The sequence below is a fragment of the Cavia porcellus genome, unplaced genomic scaffold (assembly GCF_034190915.1).
Source record: "Cavia porcellus strain 051 isolate PalLab524CR breed Dunkin Hartley unplaced genomic scaffold, mCavPor4.1 scaffold_7, whole genome shotgun sequence".
Classification (NCBI taxonomy): Eukaryota; Metazoa; Chordata; class Mammalia; order Rodentia; family Caviidae; genus Cavia; species Cavia porcellus.
Window position 1 is genome coordinate 21,089,096 of NW_026947490.1, and position 23,374 is coordinate 21,112,469.

The 23,374-nt window shown below is 45.2% G+C and overlaps 1 protein-coding gene across 5 annotated transcripts in view; it reads left to right on the forward strand.

Annotated features, from left to right (window-relative positions):
• Positions 1 to 23,374, forward strand: part of LOC100731634 (carcinoembryonic antigen-related cell adhesion molecule 5-like) — a 77,387-nt gene that overhangs the window by 30,697 nt on the left and 23,316 nt on the right. For 3 of the 5 annotated variants that reach the window (XM_063252820.1, XM_063252819.1, XM_063252821.1), the window contains exons 8-12: positions 2,375 to 2,650; positions 6,161 to 6,436; positions 9,947 to 10,222; positions 16,898 to 17,173; positions 20,788 to 21,063. In XM_063252820.1, coding sequence (XP_063108890.1) covers positions 2,375 to 2,650; positions 6,161 to 6,436; positions 9,947 to 10,222; positions 16,898 to 17,173; positions 20,788 to 21,063 — 1,380 coding nt within the window. The remainder of the gene's footprint in view (positions 1 to 2,374; positions 2,651 to 6,160; positions 6,437 to 9,946; positions 10,223 to 16,897; positions 17,174 to 20,787; positions 21,064 to 23,374) is intronic. The other 2 variants (XM_063252822.1, XM_063252823.1) reach the window with 2 other exon arrangements.

A 23,374-nucleotide genomic window follows, 5' to 3' on the forward strand; every position in this document is an offset into this window, starting at 1 on the left:
ATAGTTTGGTCCCAGGAGTGCAGGTGGATAGAAAGAATAACTTGCAGTATTCTGTAGCACAGCAGGAGAAACATGTTTACCCATGCCTAATTCTATCTTTCAAAAGAAGCAGCAAAGACAAGCTTGAATGTTCCCAACACGAAGCATGATAAACACTGAGATGATGGAGCAGGCACGTGTCCCCATCTGGGTGTGACACGCTGTGGAAATATAGCAAATCCCACAATGAAACGCCATGCATATGTGTTCTCCTTACATGGATATTCACCGTTTTAAATAGTTTAAACTCATTTGGCCATCCATGGGAGCGCTCGTTTGTCAGCTTGTTCTTCTGTTGCATTGATTATATATCTTTTTTCATGCTGGAAGCACACTCTTTTCATTACGGTAGCTTTGTACTGTAGTTTTGGAAATCAGACACTTTTGTTCCAATTTTTGTTCTTCATTTTCAGAGTCATTTTAAATATGTGTTGTCTCATGAGATTACATATGAATTTTAGGATGGAGTTTTCAATTTCTGCACAAAGTGTCCCTGACTTTTGTTTTATTCATGGTGATTCACCCTGGGGCATTCGAGCTGGGCTCCATCCCAGCTACTGCTACCACCTCCAGCTTTTTTGTTCAGGATCTCATTAATTTGCTAAATGGTCTGAGCTGGACTTAAATGTATAATCACCCTGCCTCAGCCTCCCACAGTGCTGGATTGACAGGATGTACCATGACAAGCATCTGAAAATGTCACTGAGCTTTCAATAGGACTCTCATTCAATCTATAGCACACTTTGGGTGATATGGTCAACTTAATACTATGAAGTCTTCCTTTACCTGAACATAGGTAAGATATCATGGTACAAACCTGAAATCCTAGTGCTTCAAGGGGGGAGGCAAGAGGAGGCCAACCGGAACTACACAGCAAGACTCTGTTACAAAAATAAAGTACAATAACTTCCACTGATGTATTTTTTTGAATATTTTCAGCAAAGTTTTGTAGTTTAGTTGCTTACAAATCTTTCACTTCTTAGATCAAACTGATTGGTTTGCAGGACTGAGGACTGAGCCCAGGGCCTTTACACTAAGCTATATGACAGCACGAAGCTTTGGAGTAGTGTTTCAGTTGTCTTGAAATAATGGGACAGAAGTCCCTTCCCAGCCTGTGTCCGCAGACACAAGCAAATCTCCATCATCCCTCGTGTTGTGCACCTTTCTTCCCTGATTGCTCGTGGCTGAGAGCTGGAGTTCAGCCTGAAATGAGAGACAGTTCTCCTCACCCCAGAAAGCCCTGAGGGGTCGGTGGAGATTCATGGAATCATTGAACTCATTGAGGTCATTCAAGTCAGGTGGCTCCTTTCACTCACTGACTCCCTCCTTCTGTCATGTCTTTTTTCTTTAACCTCTTCCATGGGTCATAAAGAACCCACAGGGCTCTGACACACATTTGTACTGCTTTTCTCCAATGAGAGGTGGCAAATCTCTTGCACAGGGCACAGCAGGTCAGAGCTGTGCTCCAGCTCTTTTCCAGTCTCACGCAGGGACTGGCTCTGCCCTTACTGTCTCTGTGGTGGGAAATGACACGGGCAAGATGCATGGTGCTAGCCTAGCCTCAAGCTGCCAAACCCAGTCCCCAATGGGCATGTGAGGCTTCCTAGCAGTCAAGGAAAGGAAAATGTGCAACTCGAGGCAGAATTCTCTGAACCCTGGCTCTGAATTTTCAGCTGTCTGTGGCTGAGAATGCACCTGCAGGTGATGCACCTCAGAGAGCGGTGCTTCCCTGTGGAGTCCTGCATGGAGGGAAGGGCAGGGCCAGAGGCCCACGTTTGCAGAGAGAATCAAGCCAGCCTTTCGGGACAAATCACTGGCCAAATATCGTGCAACAGTCAGTAGGAGGCTATGGTGGCTTTGGCTCATCATAGCCCACCCTGCCTTCCCCAAGGCCGGTCTTTATCTTGCTGTTGCTTGTTTTACTCAGCTGAAGCTTGCTATACAGAGACAGTCTCCCCGACCCCACTCTTCACTTTCACTCTCTTGAATTTTAACTAAAGGAAAAAAGGTCAGCGGGAAATACTATTGGACCTTCCCATGAGCTTTCTGCACAGGTTCTACACAGATGGGCTGAGCACAGGCTCGAGTCCTAGGTGCTTCACAGAGTTCTAGGGAAGCTGCTGGGCCTCCGTGGGTGTGCTGGGCGCAAAGGGAGGGAGAGCCTGCTCCTTACTGTCACCTGAGCCAAGGCATGCACACTCTGTGGAGGGTCAGGGCTGTCCTTACACTCACCATACAGAACTCACGGTGGCCCAGAGCCTTTGCTGAATATCTGAGGAAAGGGCATAGCTAGGACCCGGGTCCAGGCTCAGCCGGTTCCCTCCTCTGTCCACAGAGCCAGTGTCGCGACCCTCCGTCCAGGCCAGCAACACCCCTCTCACAGAAGATGATCCTGTGGTCCTCACCTGCCTCTCAAACAACACTGACATCTCCATCCGGTGGATCTTCAATAACCAAGATCTGCAGCTCTCAGAGAGGATGACTCTGTCTGAGAACAAAAGCACCCTCACCATCAACCCTGTCAAGATTGAGGATGCTGGGGAGTATCAGTGTGAGGTCTCCAACCCTGTCAGTTCCAACAGGAGCGACACCCTCTGGCTGCCAGTTTTCAGTGAGTAGCTTCTCCTCTCCTCCCTCTTCTGGGGAGAATTTCTCACCCAGTAATGTGCAAGATAGATACAAGTCACAGGGAATGTACCAATTGATATACAAATGTAGTCAAGGGACTTGCAAAGCAGTTAAGAGCTTTGCCTCTGACTCCACAGTCACCCCCAGTCTTAACAGGGAGTTTGTTCCAGGAGCCCCACAGACACCAGCATCTGGGGACACTCTAATTCCTATGTTCCAAAGTCACATTTACGTGGCACTGTGAGAATTCTCCCACATAGTTTTGTTTGTTTGATTGCTTGCTTGCTTGCTTGCTTGCTTGCTTGCTTGTGTAAAGTACTAGCGCTTAAGCCTAGAGCCCTCCTTCCGAGCTACATCCCTACCCTATTTTATTTCCTTCTTTTTTTATTTTTATTTTTGGTGTGCTTTGGGGATCGAACTTATGATCTCGTGCTTGTCAGGCTGTACACTGTGCTGCTGAGGTGTATCCCTGGCCTGGGTCTTATTCTCTCATTTTGAGACAGTCTCACTAGCTTCAAAGTTGCTAAGACTCTGCTCAAACTTCTGATTCTCCTGCCTCAGCTTCCCAGATTGCCAGGTCTACAGATAGGAGCCACCACACTCAGTTCTTCCAACTCCCTAATATCAACTCTAGATTATTTCCAATGCCCAATACAGTGTAAATAGTTCCTGGGCCACTTTATTTAAAGAATGATGAAGAGAAAAATGTCTACACATTTTCCTTATGTCTCCAAAAGTCTATCTCAAATGCTTTCTACGTATATCCAAAAGAGGAATTTCTGGGTCATAGGTGGATGACAGCCTTTCACCCCCAGAAACATCTAGTCTTCCTGAGGTCCAACTTGCCTATTTTGTCTTAGTGTCGTTGCCTATGTTTTTGTCAGATCCAAGAAAACACTGTCAAAGGCTTATCATCAAAGATTTCTCTCTACTTCCTGCTGAGCGTTTTCCAGGTTTAGCATTCACACTCAGCTATTTGACCCATTTCGAATTAATTTGCATATATAATGGTAGGAAAAGGTTCAACTTCTTTTATTAGCATGGATATTCGCTTTCTCAATGTCTTTATCAAAAAAACATTCCTTTCTGCAGGGAGCAGTACTAGCATGGCCATCAAAAATAGTTTGGTCCCAGGAGTGCAGGTGGATAGAAAGAATAACTTGCAGTATTCTGTAGCACAGCAGGAGAAACATGTTTACCCATGCCTAATTCTATCTTTCAAAAGAAGCAGCAAAGACAAGCTTGAATGTTCCCAACACGAAGCATGATAAACACTGAGATGATGGAGCAGGCACGTGTCCCCATCTGGGTGTGACACGCTGTGGAAATATAGCAAATCCCACAATGAAACGCCATGCATATGTGTTCTCCTTACATGGATATTCACCGTTTTAAATAGTTTAAACTCATTTGGCCATCCATGGGAGCGCTCGTTTGTCAGCTTGTTCTTCTGTTGCATTGATTATATATCTTTTTTCATGCTGGAAGCACACTCTTTTCATTACGGTAGCTTTGTACTGTAGTTTTGGAAATCAGACACTTTTGTTCCAATTTTTGTTCTTCATTTTCAGAGTCATTTTAAATATGTGTTGTCTCATGAGATTACATATGAATTTTAGGATGGAGTTTTCAATTTCTGCACAAAGTGTCCCTGACTTTTGTTTTATTCATGGTGATTCACCCTGGGGCATTCGAGCTGGGCTCCATCCCAGCTACTGCTACCACCTCCAGCTTTTTTGTTCAGGATCTCATTAATTTGCTAAATGGTCTGAGCTGGACTTAAATGTATAATCACCCTGCCTCAGCCTCCCACAGTGCTGGATTGACAGGATGTACCATGACAAGCATCTGAAAATGTCACTGAGCTTTCAATAGGACTCTCATTCAATCTATAGCACACTTTGGGTGATATGGTCAACTTAATACTATGAAGTCTTCCTTTACCTGAACATAGGTAAGATATCATGGTACAAACCTGAAATCCTAGTGCTTCAAGGGGGGAGGCAAGAGGAGGCCAACCGGAACTACACAGCAAGACTCTGTTACAAAAATAAAGTACAATAACTTCCACTGATGTATTTTTTTGAATATTTTCAGCAAAGTTTTGTAGTTTAGTTGCTTACAAATCTTTCACTTCTTAGATCAAACTGATTGGTTTGCAGGACTGAGGACTGAGCCCAGGGCCTTTACACTAAGCTATATGACAGCACGAAGCTTTGGAGTAGTGTTTCAGTTGTCTTGAAATAATGGGACAGAAGTCCCTTCCCAGCCTGTGTCCGCAGACACAAGCAAATCTCCATCATCCCTCGTGTTGTGCACCTTTCTTCCCTGATTGCTCGTGGCTGAGAGCTGGAGTTCAGCCTGAAATGAGAGACAGTTCTCCTCACCCCAGAAAGCCCTGAGGGGTCGGTGGAGATTCATGGAATCATTGAACTCATTGAGGTCATTCAAGTCAGGTGGCTCCTTTCACTCACTGACTCCCTCCTTCTGTCATGTCTTTTTTCTTTAACCTCTTCCATGGGTCATAAAGAACCCACAGGGCTCTGACACACATTTGTACTGCTTTTCTCCAATGAGAGGTGGCAAATCTCTTGCACAGGGCACAGCAGGTCAGAGCTGTGCTCCAGCTCTTTTCCAGTCTCACGCAGGGACTGGCTCTGCCCTTACTGTCTCTGTGGTGGGAAATGACACGGGCAAGATGCATGGTGCTAGCCTAGCCTCAAGCTGCCAAACCCAGTCCCCAATGGGCATGTGAGGCTTCCTAGCAGTCAAGGAAAGGAAAATGTGCAACTCGAGGCAGAATTCTCTGAACCCTGGCTCTGAATTTTCAGCTGTCTGTGGCTGAGAATGCACCTGCAGGTGATGCACCTCAGAGAGCGGTGCTTCCCTGTGGAGTCCTGCATGGAGGGAAGGGCAGGGCCAGAGGCCCACGTTTGCAGAGAGAATCAAGCCAGCCTTTCGGGACAAATCACTGGCCAAATATCGTGCAACAGTCAGTAGGAGGCTATGGTGGCTTTGGCTCATCATAGCCCACCCTGCCTTCCCCAAGGCCGGTCTTTATCTTGCTGTTGCTTGTTTTACTCAGCTGAAGCTTGCTATACAGAGACAGTCTCCCCGACCCCACTCTTCACTTTCACTCTCTTGAATTTTAACTAAAGGAAAAAAGGTCAGCGGGAAATACTATTGGACCTTCCCATGAGCTTTCTGCACAGGTTCTACACAGATGGGCTGAGCACAGGCTCGAGTCCTAGGTGCTTCACAGAGTTCTAGGGAAGCTGCTGGGCCTCCGTGGGTGTGCTGGGCGCAAAGGGAGGGAGAGCCTGCTCCTTACTGTCACCTGAGCCAAGGCATGCACACTCTGTGGAGGGTCAGGGCTGTCCTTACACTCACCATACAGAACTCACGGTGGCCCAGAGCCTTTGCTGAATATCTGAGGAAAGGGCATAGCTAGGACCCGGGTCCAGGCTCAGCCGGTTCCCTCCTCTGTCCACAGAGCCAGTGTCGCGACCCTCCGTCCAGGCCAGCAACACCCCTCTCACAGAAGATGATCCTGTGGTCCTCACCTGCCTCTCAAACAACACTGACATCTCCATCCGGTGGATCTTCAATAACCAAGATCTGCAGCTCTCAGAGAGGATGACTCTGTCTGAGAACAAAAGCACCCTCACCATCAACCCTGTCAAGATTGAGGATGCTGGGGAGTATCAGTGTGAGGTCTCCAACCCTGTCAGTTCCAACAGGAGCGACACCCTCTGGCTGCCAGTTTTCAGTGAGTAGCTTCTCCTCTCCTCCCTCTTCTGGGGAGAATTTCTCACCCAGTAATGTGCAAGATAGATACAAGTCACAGGGAATGTACCAATTGATATACAAATGTAGTCAAGGGACTTGCAAAGCAGTTAAGAGCTTTGCCTCTGACTCCACAGTCACCCCCAGTCTTAACAGGGAGTTTGTTCCAGGAGCCCCACAGACACCAGCATCTGGGGACACTCTAATTCCTATGTTCCAAAGTCACATTTACGTGGCACTGTGAGAATTCTCCCACATAGTTTTGTTTGTTTGATTGCTTGCTTGCTTGCTTGCTTGCTTGCTTGCTTGTGTAAAGTACTAGCGCTTAAGCCTAGAGCCCTCCTTCCGAGCTACATCCCTACCCTATTTTATTTCCTTCTTTTTTTATTTTTATTTTTGGTGTGCTTTGGGGATCGAACTTATGATCTCGTGCTTGTCAGGCTGTACACTGTGCTGCTGAGGTGTATCCCTGGCCTGGGTCTTATTCTCTCATTTTGAGACAGTCTCACTAGCTTCAAAGTTGCTAAGACTCTGCTCAAACTTCTGATTCTCCTGCCTCAGCTTCCCAGATTGCCAGGTCTACAGATAGGAGCCACCACACTCAGTTCTTCCAACTCCCTAATATCAACTCTAGATTATTTCCAATGCCCAATACAGTGTAAATAGTTCCTGGGCCACTTTATTTAAAGAATGATGAAGAGAAAAATGTCTACACATTTTCCTTATGTCTCCAAAAGTCTATCTCAAATGCTTTCTACGTATATCCAAAAGAGGAATTTCTGGGTCATAGGTGGATGACAGCCTTTCACCCCCAGAAACATCTAGTCTTCCTGAGGTCCAACTTGCCTATTTTGTCTTAGTGTCGTTGCCTATGTTTTTGTCAGATCCAAGAAAACACTGTCAAAGGCTTATCATCAAAGATTTCTCTCTACTTCCTGCTGAGCGTTTTCCAGGTTTAGCATTCACACTCAGCTATTTGACCCATTTCGAATTAATTTGCATATATAATGGTAGGAAAAGGTTCAACTTCTTTTATTAGCATGGATATTCGCTTTCTCAATGTCTTTATCAAAAAAACATTCCTTTCTGCAGGGAGCAGTACTAGCATGGCCATCAAAAATAGTTTGGTCCCAGGAGTGCAGGTGGATAGAAAGAATAACTTGCAGTATTCTGTAGCACAGCAGGAGAAACATGTTTACCCATGCCTAATTCTATCTTTCAAAAGAAGCAGCAAAGACAAGCTTGAATGTTCCCAACACGAAGCATGATAAACACTGAGATGATGGAGCAGGCACGTGTCCCCATCTGGGTGTGACACGCTGTGGAAATATAGCAAATCCCACAATGAAACGCCATGCATATGTGTTCTCCTTACATGGATATTCACCGTTTTAAATAGTTTAAACTCATTTGGCCATCCATGGGAGCGCTCGTTTGTCAGCTTGTTCTTCTGTTGCATTGATTATATATCTTTTTTCATGCTGGAAGCACACTCTTTTCATTACGGTAGCTTTGTACTGTAGTTTTGGAAATCAGACACTTTTGTTCCAATTTTTGTTCTTCATTTTCAGAGTCATTTTAAATATGTGTTGTCTCATGAGATTACATATGAATTTTAGGATGGAGTTTTCAATTTCTGCACAAAGTGTCCCTGACTTTTGTTTTATTCATGGTGATTCACCCTGGGGCATTCGAGCTGGGCTCCATCCCAGCTACTGCTACCACCTCCAGCTTTTTTGTTCAGGATCTCATTAATTTGCTAAATGGTCTGAGCTGGACTTAAATGTATAATCACCCTGCCTCAGCCTCCCACAGTGCTGGATTGACAGGATGTACCATGACAAGCATCTGAAAATGTCACTGAGCTTTCAATAGGACTCTCATTCAATCTATAGCACACTTTGGGTGATATGGTCAACTTAATACTATGAAGTCTTCCTTTACCTGAACATAGGTAAGATATCATGGTACAAACCTGAAATCCTAGTGCTTCAAGGGGGGAGGCAAGAGGAGGCCAACCGGAACTACACAGCAAGACTCTGTTACAAAAATAAAGTACAATAACTTCCACTGATGTATTTTTTTGAATATTTTCAGCAAAGTTTTGTAGTTTAGTTGCTTACAAATCTTTCACTTCTTAGATCAAACTGATTGGTTTGCAGGACTGAGGACTGAGCCCAGGGCCTTTACACTAAGCTATATGACAGCACGAAGCTTTGGAGTAGTGTTTCAGTTGTCTTGAAATAATGGGACAGAAGTCCCTTCCCAGCCTGTGTCCGCAGACACAAGCAAATCTCCATCATCCCTCGTGTTGTGCACCTTTCTTCCCTGATTGCTCGTGGCTGAGAGCTGGAGTTCAGCCTGAAATGAGAGACAGTTCTCCTCACCCCAGAAAGCCCTGAGGGGTCGGTGGAGATTCATGGAATCATTGAACTCATTGAGGTCATTCAAGTCAGGTGGCTCCTTTCACTCACTGACTCCCTCCTTCTGTCATGTCTTTTTTCTTTAACCTCTTCCATGGGTCATAAAGAACCCACAGGGCTCTGACACACATTTGTACTGCTTTTCTCCAATGAGAGGTGGCAAATCTCTTGCACAGGGCACAGCAGGTCAGAGCTGTGCTCCAGCTCTTTTCCAGTCTCACGCAGGGACTGGCTCTGCCCTTACTGTCTCTGTGGTGGGAAATGACACGGGCAAGATGCATGGTGCTAGCCTAGCCTCAAGCTGCCAAACCCAGTCCCCAATGGGCATGTGAGGCTTCCTAGCAGTCAAGGAAAGGAAAATGTGCAACTCGAGGCAGAATTCTCTGAACCCTGGCTCTGAATTTTCAGCTGTCTGTGGCTGAGAATGCACCTGCAGGTGATGCACCTCAGAGAGCGGTGCTTCCCTGTGGAGTCCTGCATGGAGGGAAGGGCAGGGCCAGAGGCCCACGTTTGCAGAGAGAATCAAGCCAGCCTTTCGGGACAAATCACTGGCCAAATATCGTGCAACAGTCAGTAGGAGGCTATGGTGGCTTTGGCTCATCATAGCCCACCCTGCCTTCCCCAAGGCCGGTCTTTATCTTGCTGTTGCTTGTTTTACTCAGCTGAAGCTTGCTATACAGAGACAGTCTCCCCGACCCCACTCTTCACTTTCACTCTCTTGAATTTTAACTAAAGGAAAAAAGGTCAGCGGGAAATACTATTGGACCTTCCCATGAGCTTTCTGCACAGGTTCTACACAGATGGGCTGAGCACAGGCTCGAGTCCTAGGTGCTTCACAGAGTTCTAGGGAAGCTGCTGGGCCTCCGTGGGTGTGCTGGGCGCAAAGGGAGGGAGAGCCTGCTCCTTACTGTCACCTGAGCCAAGGCATGCACACTCTGTGGAGGGTCAGGGCTGTCCTTACACTCACCATACAGAACTCACGGTGGCCCAGAGCCTTTGCTGAATATCTGAGGAAAGGGCATAGCTAGGACCCGGGTCCAGGCTCAGCCGGTTCCCTCCTCTGTCCACAGAGCCAGTGTCGCGACCCTCCGTCCAGGCCAGCAACACCCCTCTCACAGAAGATGATCCTGTGGTCCTCACCTGCCTCTCAAACAACACTGACATCTCCATCCGGTGGATCTTCAATAACCAAGATCTGCAGCTCTCAGAGAGGATGACTCTGTCTGAGAACAAAAGCACCCTCACCATCAACCCTGTCAAGATTGAGGATGCTGGGGAGTATCAGTGTGAGGTCTCCAACCCTGTCAGTTCCAACAGGAGCGACACCCTCTGGCTGCCAGTTTTCAGTGAGTAGCTTCTCCTCTCCTCCCTCTTCTGGGGAGAATTTCTCACCCAGTAATGTGCAAGATAGATACAAGTCACAGGGAATGTACCAATTGATATACAAATGTAGTCAAGGGACTTGCAAAGCAGTTAAGAGCTTTGCCTCTGACTCCACAGTCACCCCCAGTCTTAACAGGGAGTTTGTTCCAGGAGCCCCACAGACACCAGCATCTGGGGACACTCTAATTCCTATGTTCCAAAGTCACATTTACGTGGCACTGTGAGAATTCTCCCACATAGTTTTGTTTGTTTGATTGCTTGCTTGCTTGCTTGCTTGCTTGCTTGCTTGTGTAAAGTACTAGCGCTTAAGCCTAGAGCCCTCCTTCCGAGCTACATCCCTACCCTATTTTATTTCCTTCTTTTTTTATTTTTATTTTTGGTGTGCTTTGGGGATCGAACTTATGATCTCGTGCTTGTCAGGCTGTACACTGTGCTGCTGAGGTGTATCCCTGGCCTGGGTCTTATTCTCTCATTTTGAGACAGTCTTACTAGCTTCAAAGTTGCTAAGACTCTGCTCAAACTTCTGATTCTCTTGCCTCAGCTTCCCAGATTGCCAGGTCTACAGATAGGAGCCACCACACTCAGTTCTTCCAACTCCCTAATATCAACTCTAGATTATTTCCAATGCCCAATACAGTGTAAATAGTTCCTGGGCCACTTTATTTAAAGAATGATGAAGAGAAAAATGTCTACACATTTTCCTTATGTCTCCAAAAGTCTATCTCAAATGCTTTCTACGTATATCCAAAAGAGGAATTTCTGGGTGATAGGTGCATGACAGGCTTTCACCCCCAGAAACTTCTAGTCTTCCTGAGGTCCAACTTGCCTATTTTGTCTTAGTGTTGTTGCCTATGGTTTTGTCAGATCCAAGAAAACACTGTCAAAGGCTATATCATCAAAGATTTCTCTCTACTTCCTGCTGAGCGTTTTCCAGGTTTAGCATTCACACTCAGCTATTTGACCCATTTCGAATTAATTTGCATATATAATGGTAGGAAAAGGTTCTACTTATTTGATTTGCATGGATATTCGCTTTCTCAATGTCTTTATCGAAAAAACATTCCTTTCTGCATGGAGCAGTACTAGCATGGCCATTAAAAATAATTTGGTCCCAGGAGTGCAGGTGGATACAAAGAATAACTTGCCATATTCGTAGCACAGCAGGAGAAACATGTTTGCCCGTGCCTAATTCTATATAGCAAATCCCACGATGAAACGCCATGCATATGTGTTCTCCTTACATGTAAATTCACCGTTTTAAATAGTTTAAACTCATTTGGCCATCCATGGGAGCACTCGTTTGTCAGCTTGTTCTTCTGTTGCATTGATTATATATCTTTCTTCATGCCGGGAGCACACTCTTTTCATTACAGTAGCTTTGTACTGTAGCTTTAGAAATCAGACACTTTTGTTCCAATCTTTGTTCTTCAATTTTCAGAGTCATTTTAAATATGTGTTGTCTCATCAGATTACATATGAATTCTGGGATGGAGTTTTCAATTTCTGCACAAAGTGTCCCTGACTTTTGTTTTATTCATGGTGATTAACCCTGGGGCCTTCGCGCTGAGCTCCATCCCCAGCTACTGCTACCACCTCCAGCTTTTTTGTTCAGAGTCTGACTAATTTGCTAAATGGCCTGAGCTGGGCTTAAATGTATGATCACCCTGCCTCAGCCTCCCACAGTGCTGGACTGACAGGATGTACCATGACAATCACCTGAAAATGTCACTGAGCTTTCAATAAGACTCTCATTCAATCTATAGCTCACTTTGGGTGATATGGTCAACTTAATAATATGAAGTCTTCCTTTACCTGAACATAGGTAAGATATCGTGGTATAAACCTGTAATCCCAGCATTTCAAGAGGGGAGACAAGAGGAGTCCAACAGGAACTACACAGCAAGACTCTGTTACAAAAATAAAGTACAATAACTTCCACTGATGTATTTTTTTAAAATATTTTCAGCAAAGTTTTGTAGTTTAATTAGGGTACAAATCTTTGATCACACTGATTGGTTTGCAGGTCTGAGGAGTGAGCCCAGGGCCTGTACACTAAGCTATATGACAGCACCAAGCTTTGGAGTAGTGTTTCAGTTGTCTGGAAATAATGGGAAAGAAGTGCCTTCCCAGCCTGTGTCCCCAGACACAAGCAAATCTCCATCTTCCCTCGTGTGGTGCACCTTTCTTCCCTGATTGCTCGTGGCTGAGCTGGAGTTCAGCCTGAAATGAGAGACAGTTCTCCTCACCCCAGAAAGCCCTGAGGGGTCGGTGGAGATTCATGGAATCATTCAACTTACTGAGGTCCTTCAAGTGAAGTAGCTCCTTTCACTCACTGACTCCCTCCTTCTGTCATGTCTGTTTTCTTTAACCTCTTCCATGGGTCTTAAAGAAACGACAGGACTTTGACACACATTTGTACTGCTTTTCTTTCTTTTTTTTTTTTTTTTTTTTTAATTTTTATTTAAGGAGAAAAGAAAAGAAAAAAAAAACAGTGAAGGGTACAAGTTATACAGATTTACAGAAGAAAAAAATGCGCAGTAGGAAATCACTAGTTAATAGATTACATATTGCCATCTTAGAAATAATTGTTCAAGTCACAGAATTAAAGTTTGTAGAGTGGACATTCCAGCAATGATACTGCAAACAGTTCTGTTCAATGATCCATTAGAACTCTGTGATATCATTTTCTGTCTTATACATTTAAATATACATGCAGTTATATAGTTTAGAGCATTTTCTTTTCCTCTCTTTTGTACAGTGACTATTACACATTTTGGGTTTCATTGCTCCCACTGTTCTTATTGCTTTTTTGGAAGAGAGTAAAACCAAATGTGACATAACAGAACAGAATCGGTCAAGTCAAAAGGGTGGATATAATAGATAATATAAAAACATAATACAAGGTGATCAACAATGGTTACCCTAATGCCTCCCGCTATTTCTAATAGAATTGCCTATATTATTAGTTGTAATACTATTGAACAAAACCGTAAAGGATAAAACCGACAAAACCAAAACATTGGAGATATTGTAGGTCTTCAAAAGTAGATAGAAGTCAACGAGAATGGGCGTTATAATGAATCTCATTATCTTCTCAGCTGATGCCTAAACTTTCGAGCCTGATACTATTCAGCAAAACAGAATAGAGGAACCTCAGTCAAAAACAAGATGGTGAGAGTAATACAGGGCTTCAAATCGAGAAAATAGAAAGTCAAAGTGGGTTACTATATTATATCCTGCTATATTTTTCCCTTTAATTAAATGGATAACAATAAAAAAGTATATAATGGAGTGGAGATTGAGAAAAAGAAAAAGAGGGCATAACAGCGAAACAGGGCAGATCAAAACATAACCTTTTAAGCAGAATAGTGTTTCACCACCAGATATTTCCGACTTAAAAATAGTTACCATATTGACTCCCTCCCTGAAGTCCTTGAGTACAACTTCATATACTGTAGCATTAAGTATATCAAAACAATGTAAAACCATTTAAGAGAATGACAGCATTATAGAGTATTTGGAATTGACTAACAGAAAATGAACAATGGTCTCTGTATAATCTCCTTGTCTTTAAAAGGTTTTTGCTTATACTAACGTACATAACAAAATCCAATAAGATACAACCTGGTTAGACCATTGGAGACAGAAGAACAAAAGCTAGATGAGACTTCAAAACAAGATGGTACTGAATCAGCATTACCTATTAAGATGTCATTTTCTCAAAAATAGCTGTTCCTATCATCCAATCTTCTCTGTCTCATTTCTGTTGAGCTCTTTTTCTGTCAGTAGCTGTCAGTTTGTCTTCTTCATTTTGTTCTCTGCTCCATTTGTTGTGGCCTCCCTGCCACTATTTCTGGGTTCTTTGTATTTTTCTTTTTTTAGAATATCCTGCAATACTTTCTGTAGAGTTGAATTGGTGGTTGCAAATTCCCCCAGTTCCTCTTTATCCTGGAAGCACCTCGTTTTTCCATCAATTTCCAGGGACAGTTGTGCAGGATATCTCAATCTTGGCTGGAAATTATTATCTTTCAAAGCTTGAATTATTTCCCCCCATGCTCTTCGTGATTTGATGGTTTGTGAAGAGAAATCTGCTGTAATTCTGATGGGTGTTCCTTTGTAAGTGATCCGTTTCTTGTCTCTTACAGCTTTTAATATTCTGTTCTTGTATTGAATTTCTGGGATTTTTATTATTATATGCCTGGGTGTTTCTCTGTTAGGGTTGTAGGTAGCTGGGGTCCTGTATGCCTCATACAGCTGAGTATCTTTCCCTTTTGCTAAATTAGGAAAATTCTCCTGGATTATTTCTGTGAGTAGCTTTTGTAATTCACTTGTTTGTGTCCCTACTTCTTCTTCTATGTTCTTAATCCTTAAGTGGTGGCTCCTCTTATCATCTTCTTGTCTTTGTATTATTGCTGTTTGTTTCTTTGTTATTTTTAAGAAGTTTTTCATTTCATTCTCCCATATTTCAAGTCTGCCCTCCAGTTCAGATAGTCTGTCCTTAGTTTCTTTTAAGCTGTTATGCCAGTCTTGTATAGACTTATTAATTTCTTGATAGTCCCTTTGAACCTGCTTCACATACTCAATGCTTTCTCTGTTTTCTCCATCAAGCAATTCTCCCCTCTTTTTCTGTTCTTCCATTCCACCATCTGTTTTTTCCTGGGTGGTGTTTAGCATTTCTCTAACTATTCTGCATACTTCTAGTTTCAGATCATTGATAACTTCATTCCTGAATTGGTCTATGAGGCTCTCAATATGGTGCTTAATGTATGCTGGTGCGGCGTCCATTATTGCCTGTTTCTCAGGATTGGGGGCCGAGGAGCTTTTTTTGTTGCTTCCCTTCCCCATATTTTTTGTTCCTTATAAAATGCAATCTTACAAAGGAGGCCCGGCTTCCCTGCCTGTCAGCCACAGCCTGATCAAATTGCGCTGGCTAGTTGTTCCCGCCCACCGCTGCGCACCAGGGAGTCGGAGGAGGCAGCCTACGCGGAAGTCAGTCGCTCCTCCGGGCCATCGTCCGGCTCTGGGATCTGGGTTAGGCTAGTCTAGCCTAGAGAGTCCGCCAGCAGCGTCACTCAGGCCAGGTACTTTTCTCCAATCCCGTCCGAGAGGGGAATGGCGCCCAGAGAGATCTCCGCCAGAGTCAAACTGTGGTGGGGGGTCAGATTCTCACTCACCTCGCCACCAGTCAGTTTTCGTGTACACCTCTGTCCGTCCTTTTTTTTTTTTTCGACTCCGTTCTCCCGTTCCCAGAGCTCGTCGCTCCCAGAGCTCGGCGAGTCTCTCCTTGCTGAGCCGCTGTGGAGATAGCCGGCCGCCGCACGGCGGGAAATCCAAACCGGTTTCCAATGGCGCGGAGTCGAGCCTCCACACCGAGATTTTTCTGTTCCTATTTTAGCGCCAGGACTGTATTCCAAGTTGGATTCTCTCAGCCCAGTTCGTTCCTGAGTCAGCAGAGCATATCTCTACTGATTCGTGTCTCCCTAGTCCGCATTATTTCTGGCCTCTGAGCCGAACCTTTCAGAGAGCCTCTGGTAGTTGCTGTTGTCTGTCCGCCATGTTCTCTGTGTGTCTCTCATTTGTACTGCTTTTGACCAATGAGAGGTGGCAAATCTCTTGCACAGGGCACAGCAGGTCAGAGCTGTGCTCCAGCCCTTTTCCAGTCTCGCGCAGGGACTGGCTCTGCCCTTACTCTCTCTGGGGTGGGAAATGACTACTGCAGAAGGCATGTGCTAGCCTAGCCTCAGGCTGCTAAACCATATCCCAAATGGGAATCTGAGGCTTCCGAGCATGCAAGGACATGAAATTGTGCAACTTGGGGCAGATGTCTCTGAGCCCTCGCTCTGACCTTCAAGCTGTCTCAGGCTGAGAATGCACCTGCAGGTGATGCCCATGGATAGCGGTGCTTCCCTGTGGAGTCCTGCATGGAGGAAAGGGCCGGGCCAGAGGGCTGCATTTGCAGAGAGAATGAAGCCAGCCTTTCGTGAACACTGTGCCCATTGATCTCAGCTCATTTCCTTCTCTGTGGCATTTATTCCAAAAATCAGGGAATGAAAGTGTTTTCCAAAAGAAGATGTTCTTCAGGCTGCAGGTGGCTCAGCTTTGGCTCTCACAGAGAGCAATGGCCAAACATTGTGCAAAAGTCAGTAGGAGGCTATGGTGGCTTTGCCTCGTGATAGGCCACCCAGCCTTCCCCGGGCCTGTCTTTATCTTGCCATTACTTCTTTTATTCAGCCCAAGCTTGCTCTGCAGAGACAGTCTCCCCAACCCCATTCTTCACTTTTACTCTCTTGAATTTTAACTAAAGGAATAAAGTACACTGGAAAAAATATTGCACCTTCCAATGAGATTTCTGCACAGGTTCTGCACAGATAGGTTAAGCACAGGTTCCTGTGCTGGGTCCTTCAGAGATGTCTAGGGAAGCTGATGGGGTTCCGTGGGTGTGCTGGGTACAGAGGGAGGGAGAGCCTGCTCCTTACTGTCACCTGAGCCAAGGCACGCACCCTCTGTGGAGGGTCAGGGCTGTCTGTACACTCACCATGCAGAACTCACGGTGGCCCAGAGCCTTTGCTGAATATCTGAGGAAATGGCACAGCTAGGACCCGGGTCCAGGCTCAGCCGGTTCCCTCTTCTATCCACAGAGCCAGTGTCGCGACCCTCCATCCAGGCCAGCAACACCACTGTCACAGAAGATGATTCTGTGTTCTTCACCTGCCTCTCAATGGACCCTGGTATCTCCATCCGGTGGATCTTCAATAACCAGGAACTGCATCTCTCAGAGGGGATGAATCTCTCCAAGAACAACAGCACCCTCACCATCGACCCTGTCAAGATTGAGGATGCTGGGGAGTATCAGTGTGAGGTCTCCAACCCTGTCAATTCCAACAGGAGCGACACCCTCTGGCTGGGAGTTTTCAGTGAGTTGGTTCTCCTCTCCTACCTCTTCTGGGGAGAATTTCTCACCCAGTAACGTGCAAGATGGATACAAATCACAGAGAATGTACCAATTGATATACAAATGTAGTCAAGGGACTTGCAAAGCAGTTAGAAGCTTTGGCTCTGACTCCACAGTCACCCCCAGTCTTCACAGGGAGTTTGTGGTGTCCACAGACACCAGCATCTGTGGACATTCTAATGCCTTATGTTCAAAAGTCCCGATTACATGGGACTGTGAGAATCTCCCACATAGTTTTGTTTGTTTGTTTGTTTGTGTGTTTGTTTGTGTAAGGTACTAGGGCTTAAGCATAGAGCCTTCCTTCCAAGCTACATCCCTACCCTATTTTATTTCCTTCTTTTTTTATTTTTATTTTTGTTTTGGTTCGGGGATCAAACTTATGATCGCACACTTGTCATGCTGTGCACTGGGCTGCTGAGGAGTGTCCCTGGCCTAGGTCTTATTCTCTCATTTTGAATCAGCCTCATTAGGTTTCGAATTTGCTCAAACTTGTGATTCTCTTGCCTCAGCTTCCCAGAATGCCAGGTCTACAGATAGGAGCCACGAAACTCAGTTCTTCCAAATACTTAGAATCATCTCTAGATTATTTCCAACATCCAATACAGTGTAAATAATTCCCGAGCCGCTTTATTTAAAGAATGATGAAAAGTGTCCACACATTTTTGTTATCTCTCCAAAAGTCTATTTCAAATGCTTTCTACATATATCCAAAAGAGGAATTTCTGGGTCATACGTGGATGACAACCTGTCACGCCCAGAAACTTCTAATCTTCGGGAGGTCCAACTTGCCTATTTTGTCTTACTGTTGTTGCCAATATTTTTATCAGATCCACGAAACACTGTCAAATCCAATATCATCAAAGTTTGCTCTCGAATTCCTGCTGAGAATTTTAAGTTTCACATTCAGCTCTTGGACCCATTTCGAATTAATTTTCATAAATAATGTTAGGAAAAGGTTCAACTTCTTTTATTTTCATGGATATTCGCTTTCTCAACGTCTTTATCAAAAAAGCATTCCTTTCTGTGTGGAGCAGTACTAGCATGGCCATCAAAATAGTTTGGCTCCTGGAGTGCAGGTGCACAGAAAGAATAACTTGCCATATTCTGTAGCAACGCAGGAGAAACATGTTTGCCCGAGCCTAATTCTATCTTTCAAAAGAAGCAGCAAAGACAAGCTTGAATGTTCCCAACACTAAGCATGATAAACACTGAGATGATGGAGCAGGCACTTGTCCCCATCTGGGTGTGACACGCTGTGGAAATATAGCAAATCCCACAATGAAACGCCATGCATATGTGTTCTCCTTACATGGAAATTCACAGTTTTAAATAGTTTAAACTCATTTGGCCATCCATGGGAGCACTCGTTTGTCAGCTTTTTCTTCTGTTTCATGGGTTATATACCTTTATACATCCTGGTAGCACACTGTTTTGATTACTGTTGCTTTTTACTGCAGCTTTAGAAATCAGATACTTTTGTTGCAAACTTTGTTCTTCATTTTCAGAGTCCTTTTAAATATGTGTTGTCTCATGAGATTACATATGAATTTTAGGATGGAGTTTTCAATTTCTGCACAAAGTGCCCCTGCCTTTTGTTTTATTGATGGTTTTTAAAACTGGGGCCTTCGCACTGAGCTCCATCCCCATCTACTGCTACCACCTGCAGCTTTTGTGTTCAGGGTCTCACTAATTTGCTAAATGGCCCGAGCTGGACTTAAATGTATGATCATCCTGCCTCAGTCTCCCACAGTGCTGGACTGACAGGATGTACCATGACAATCATCTGAAAATGGTGCTGAGCATTCAAAAGGACTCTCATTCAATCTATAGCTCGCTTTGGGTAATATTGTCAACTTAATAATATGAAGTCTTCCTTTACCTGAACATAGGTAATATATTGAGGCACAAACCTGTAATCCCCGCACTTCAAGAGGGGAGGCAAGAGGAGGCCAACCGGAACTACACAGCAAGACTCTGTTACAAAAATAAAGTGGAATAACTTCCATTGATTAATGTTTTAACATTTTCAGCAAAGTTTTGTAGTTTTGTTGGGTACAAATCTTCCGCTTCCTTGAGGAAACTGATTGGTTTGTAGGGACTGACAAGTGAACCCAGGGCCTTTAAGCTAAATGACTAAGCTATATGACAGCACCAAGCTCTGGAGTAGTGTTTCAGTCATCTGGAAATAATGGGAAAGTAGTCACTTCCCAGCCTGTGTCCGCAGACACACGCAAATCTCCATCTTCCCTGGCATTGTGCACCACCCCGACTCTGTCCTCCCCTTCTATCCTTAACTGCTCATGCTTGAGCTGGAGTTCAGCATGAAATGAGAGACAGTTCTCCTCACCCCAGAAAGCCCTGAGGGGTCGGTGGAGTTTCATGCATTCATTGAGCTCACTGAGGTCCTTCAGGTCAGGTGGCTCCTTTCACTCACTGACTCCCTCCTTCTGTCATGTCTGTTTTCTTTAACCTCTTCCATGGGTCATAACGAACCCATAGGACTTTGACACACATTTGTATTGCTTTTCTCCAATGAGAGGTGACAAATCTCTTGCACAGGGCACAGCAGGTCAGAGCTTTGCTCCAGCTCTTTTCCAGTCTCGCGCAGGGACTGGCTCTGCCCTTACTCTCTCTGGGGTGGGAAATGACCACTGCAGAAGGCATGTGCTAGCCTAGCCTCAAGCTGCTGAACCATGTCCCCAATGGGCATCTGAGGCTTCCGAGCATGCAAGGACATGAAAATGTGCAACTTGGGGCAGATGTCTCTGAGCCCTGGCTCTGACCTTCCAGCTGTCTGAGGCTGAGAATGCACCTGCAGGTGATGCCCATGGATAGCGGTGCTTCCCTGTGGAGTCTTGCATGGAGGAAAGGGCAGGGCCAGCAGGCTGCATTTGCAGAGAAAATGAAGCCAGCCTTTCGTGAACACTATGCCCATTGATCTCAGCTCATTTCCTTCTCTGTGGCATTTATTCCAAAAATCAGGGAATAAAAGTGTTTTCCAAAAGAAGATGTTCTTCAGGCTGCAGGTGGCTCAGCTTTGGCTCTCACAGAAAGCACTGGCCAAATATTGTGCAAAAGTCAGTAGGAGGCTATGGTGGCTTTGCCTCGTGATAGCCCACCCTGCCTTCCCCGGGCCGGTCTTTATCTTGCCATTTCTTCTTTTACTCATCCCAGGCTTGCTCTGCAGAGACAGTCTCCCCACCCCCATTCTTCACTTTTACTTGCTTGAATTTTAACTAAAGGAAAAAAGTCCACTGGAAAAAGTATTGGACCTTCCAATGAGATTTCTGCACAGGTTCTGCACAGATGGGCTGAGCACAGGTTCCTGTCCTGGGTCCTTCAGAGATGTCTAGGGAAGCTGATGGGGCTCCGTGGGTGTGCTGGGTACAGAGGGAGGGAGAGCCTGCTCCTTACTGTCACCTGAGCCAAGGCATGCACCCTCTGTGGACGGTCAGGACTGTCTGTACACTCACCATGCAGAACTCACGGTGGCCCAGAGCCTTTGCTGAATATCTGAGGAAAGGGCACAGCTAGGACCCGGGTCCAGGCTCAGCCGGTTCCCTCTTCTATCCACAGAGCCAGTGTCGCGACCCTCCGTCCAGGCCAGCAACACCCCTCTCACAGAAGATGATCCTGTGGTCCTCACCTGCCTCTCAAACAACACTGACATCTCCATCCGGTGGATCTTCAATAACCAGGATCTGCAGCTCTCAAAGGGGATGAATCTCTCCAAGAACAACAGCACCCTCACCATCGACCCTGTCAAGATTGAGGATGCTGGGGAGTATCAGTGTGAGGTCTCCAACCCTGTCAGTTCCAACAGGAGCAACACCCTCTGGCTGCCAGTTTTCAGTGAGTAGCATTTCTTCTCCTACCTCTTCTCAGGAGAATTTCTCACCCAGTAATGTGCAAGATAGATACAAGTCACAGGGAATGTACCAATTGAGATACAAATGTAGTCAAGAGACTTGTAAAGCAGTTAAGAGCATTGGCTCTGACTCCACAGTCACCCCCAGTTTTCACAGGGAGTTTGTTCCAGGAGCCCCACGGACAGCAGCATCTGTGGACACTCTAACGCCTTATTCAAAAGTCACGTTTACATGGGACTGTGAGAATCTCCCACATAGTTTTGTTTGTTTGTTTCCTTGTGTAAGGTACTAGGGCTTAAGCCTAGAGCCTTCCTTCCGAGCTACATCCCTACCCTATTTTATTTCCTTCTTTTTTTATTTTTATTTTTGGTTTGGTTTGGGTACCGAACTTATGATCGCACACTTGTCACGCTGTCACTGGGCTGCTGAGGTGTGTTCCTGGCCTAGGTCGTATTCTCTCATTTTGAGACAGTCTTATTAGGGTACTAAGTTGCCAAGACTATACTCATACTTGTGATTCTCCTGCCTCAGCTTCCCAGTGTGCCCGGTCTCCCGATAGGACCCAACACAATCCATTCTTCCAAATACTTAAAATCATCTCTAGGTTATTTCCAACACCCAATGCAGGGTAAATAATTCCCGAGCCGCTTTATTTAAAGAATGATTAAAAGTGTCCACACATTTTTGTTATCTCTCCAAAAGTCTATTTCAAATGCTTTCTACATATATCCAAAAGAGGAATTTCTGGGTCATACGTGGATGACAACCTGTCACGCCCAGAAACTTCTAATCTTCGGGAGGTCCAACTTGCCTATTTTGTCTTACTGTTGTTGCCTATGTTTTTATCGGATCCAAGAAACACTGTCAAATCCAATATCATCAAAGTTTGCTCTCGATTTCCTGCTGAGAATTTTCCAGGTTTAAGTTTCACATTCAGCTATTTGACCCATTTCGAATTAATTTGCATATACAATGTTAGGAAAAGGTTCAACTTCTTTTGTTTGCATATTCACTTTCAAAACGTCTTTATCAAAAAAGCATTCCTTTCTGCGTGGAGCAGTACTAGTGTGGCCATCAAAATAGTTTGGCTCCTGGAGTGCAGGTGCACAGAAAGAATAACTTGCCGTATTCTGTAGCACAGCAGGAGAAACATGTTTGCCCGTGCCTAATTCTATCTTTCAAAAGAAGCAGCAAAGACAAGCTTGAATGTTTTTGACACGAAGCATGATAAACACTGAGATGATGGAGCAGGCACGTGTCCCCATCTGGGTGTGACACACTGTGGAAATATAGCAGATCCTACATTGAAATCCCATGTATATGTGTTCTCCTTACATGGCTCTGACCTTCCAGCTGTCTGAGGCTGAGAATGCACCTGCAGGTGATGCCCATGGATAGCGGTGCTTCCCTGTGGAGTCTTGCATGGAGGAAAGGGCAGGGCCTGCAGGCTGCATTTGCAGAGAGAATGAAGCCAGCCTTTCGTGAACACTGTGCCCATTGATCTCAGCTCATTTCCTTCTCTGTGGCATTTATTCCAAAAATCAGCGAATAAAAGTGTTTTCCAAAAGAAGATGTTCTTCAGGCTGCAGGTGGCTCAGCTTTGGCTCTCACAGAGAGCAATGGCCAAACACTGTGCAAAAGTCAGTAGGAGGCTATGGTGGCTTTGCCTCGTGATAGCCCACCCTGCCTTCCCCGGGCCGGTCTTTATCTTGAAATTTCTTCTTTTACTCATCCCAGGCTTGCTCTGCAGAGACAGTCTCCCCACCCCCATTGTTCACTTTTACTCTCTTGAATTTTAACTAAATGAATATAGTCCACTGGAAAAAGTATTGGACCTTCCGAAGAGATTTCTGCACAGGTTCTGCACAGATAGGCTGAGCACAAGTTCCTGTCCTGGGTCCCTCAGAGATTTCCAGGGAAGCTGATGGGGTTCCGTGGGTGTGCTGGGTACAGAGGGAGGGAGAGCCTGCTCCTTACTGTCACCTGAGCCAAGGCATGCACCCTCTGTGGAGGGTCAGGGCTGTCCGTACACTCACCATGCAGAACTCACGGTGGCCCAGAGCCTTGCTGAATATCTGAGGAAGGGGCACAGCTAGGACCCACATCCAGGCTCAACTGGTTCCCTCTTCTCTTCTTTCGTTTTGTCATTTCCCTATATTTCCTGGTTTGAGTGATGTTCCAAAGCTTCCCTATGTGCTGGAAATTACCTAGTGCCCTTTCAGCTCTGGGAGCAGAAAACAGGCAACTGCTAGCCACTTGGGGGGTCATTGGACATGGCCCATTGGCCCCCAATG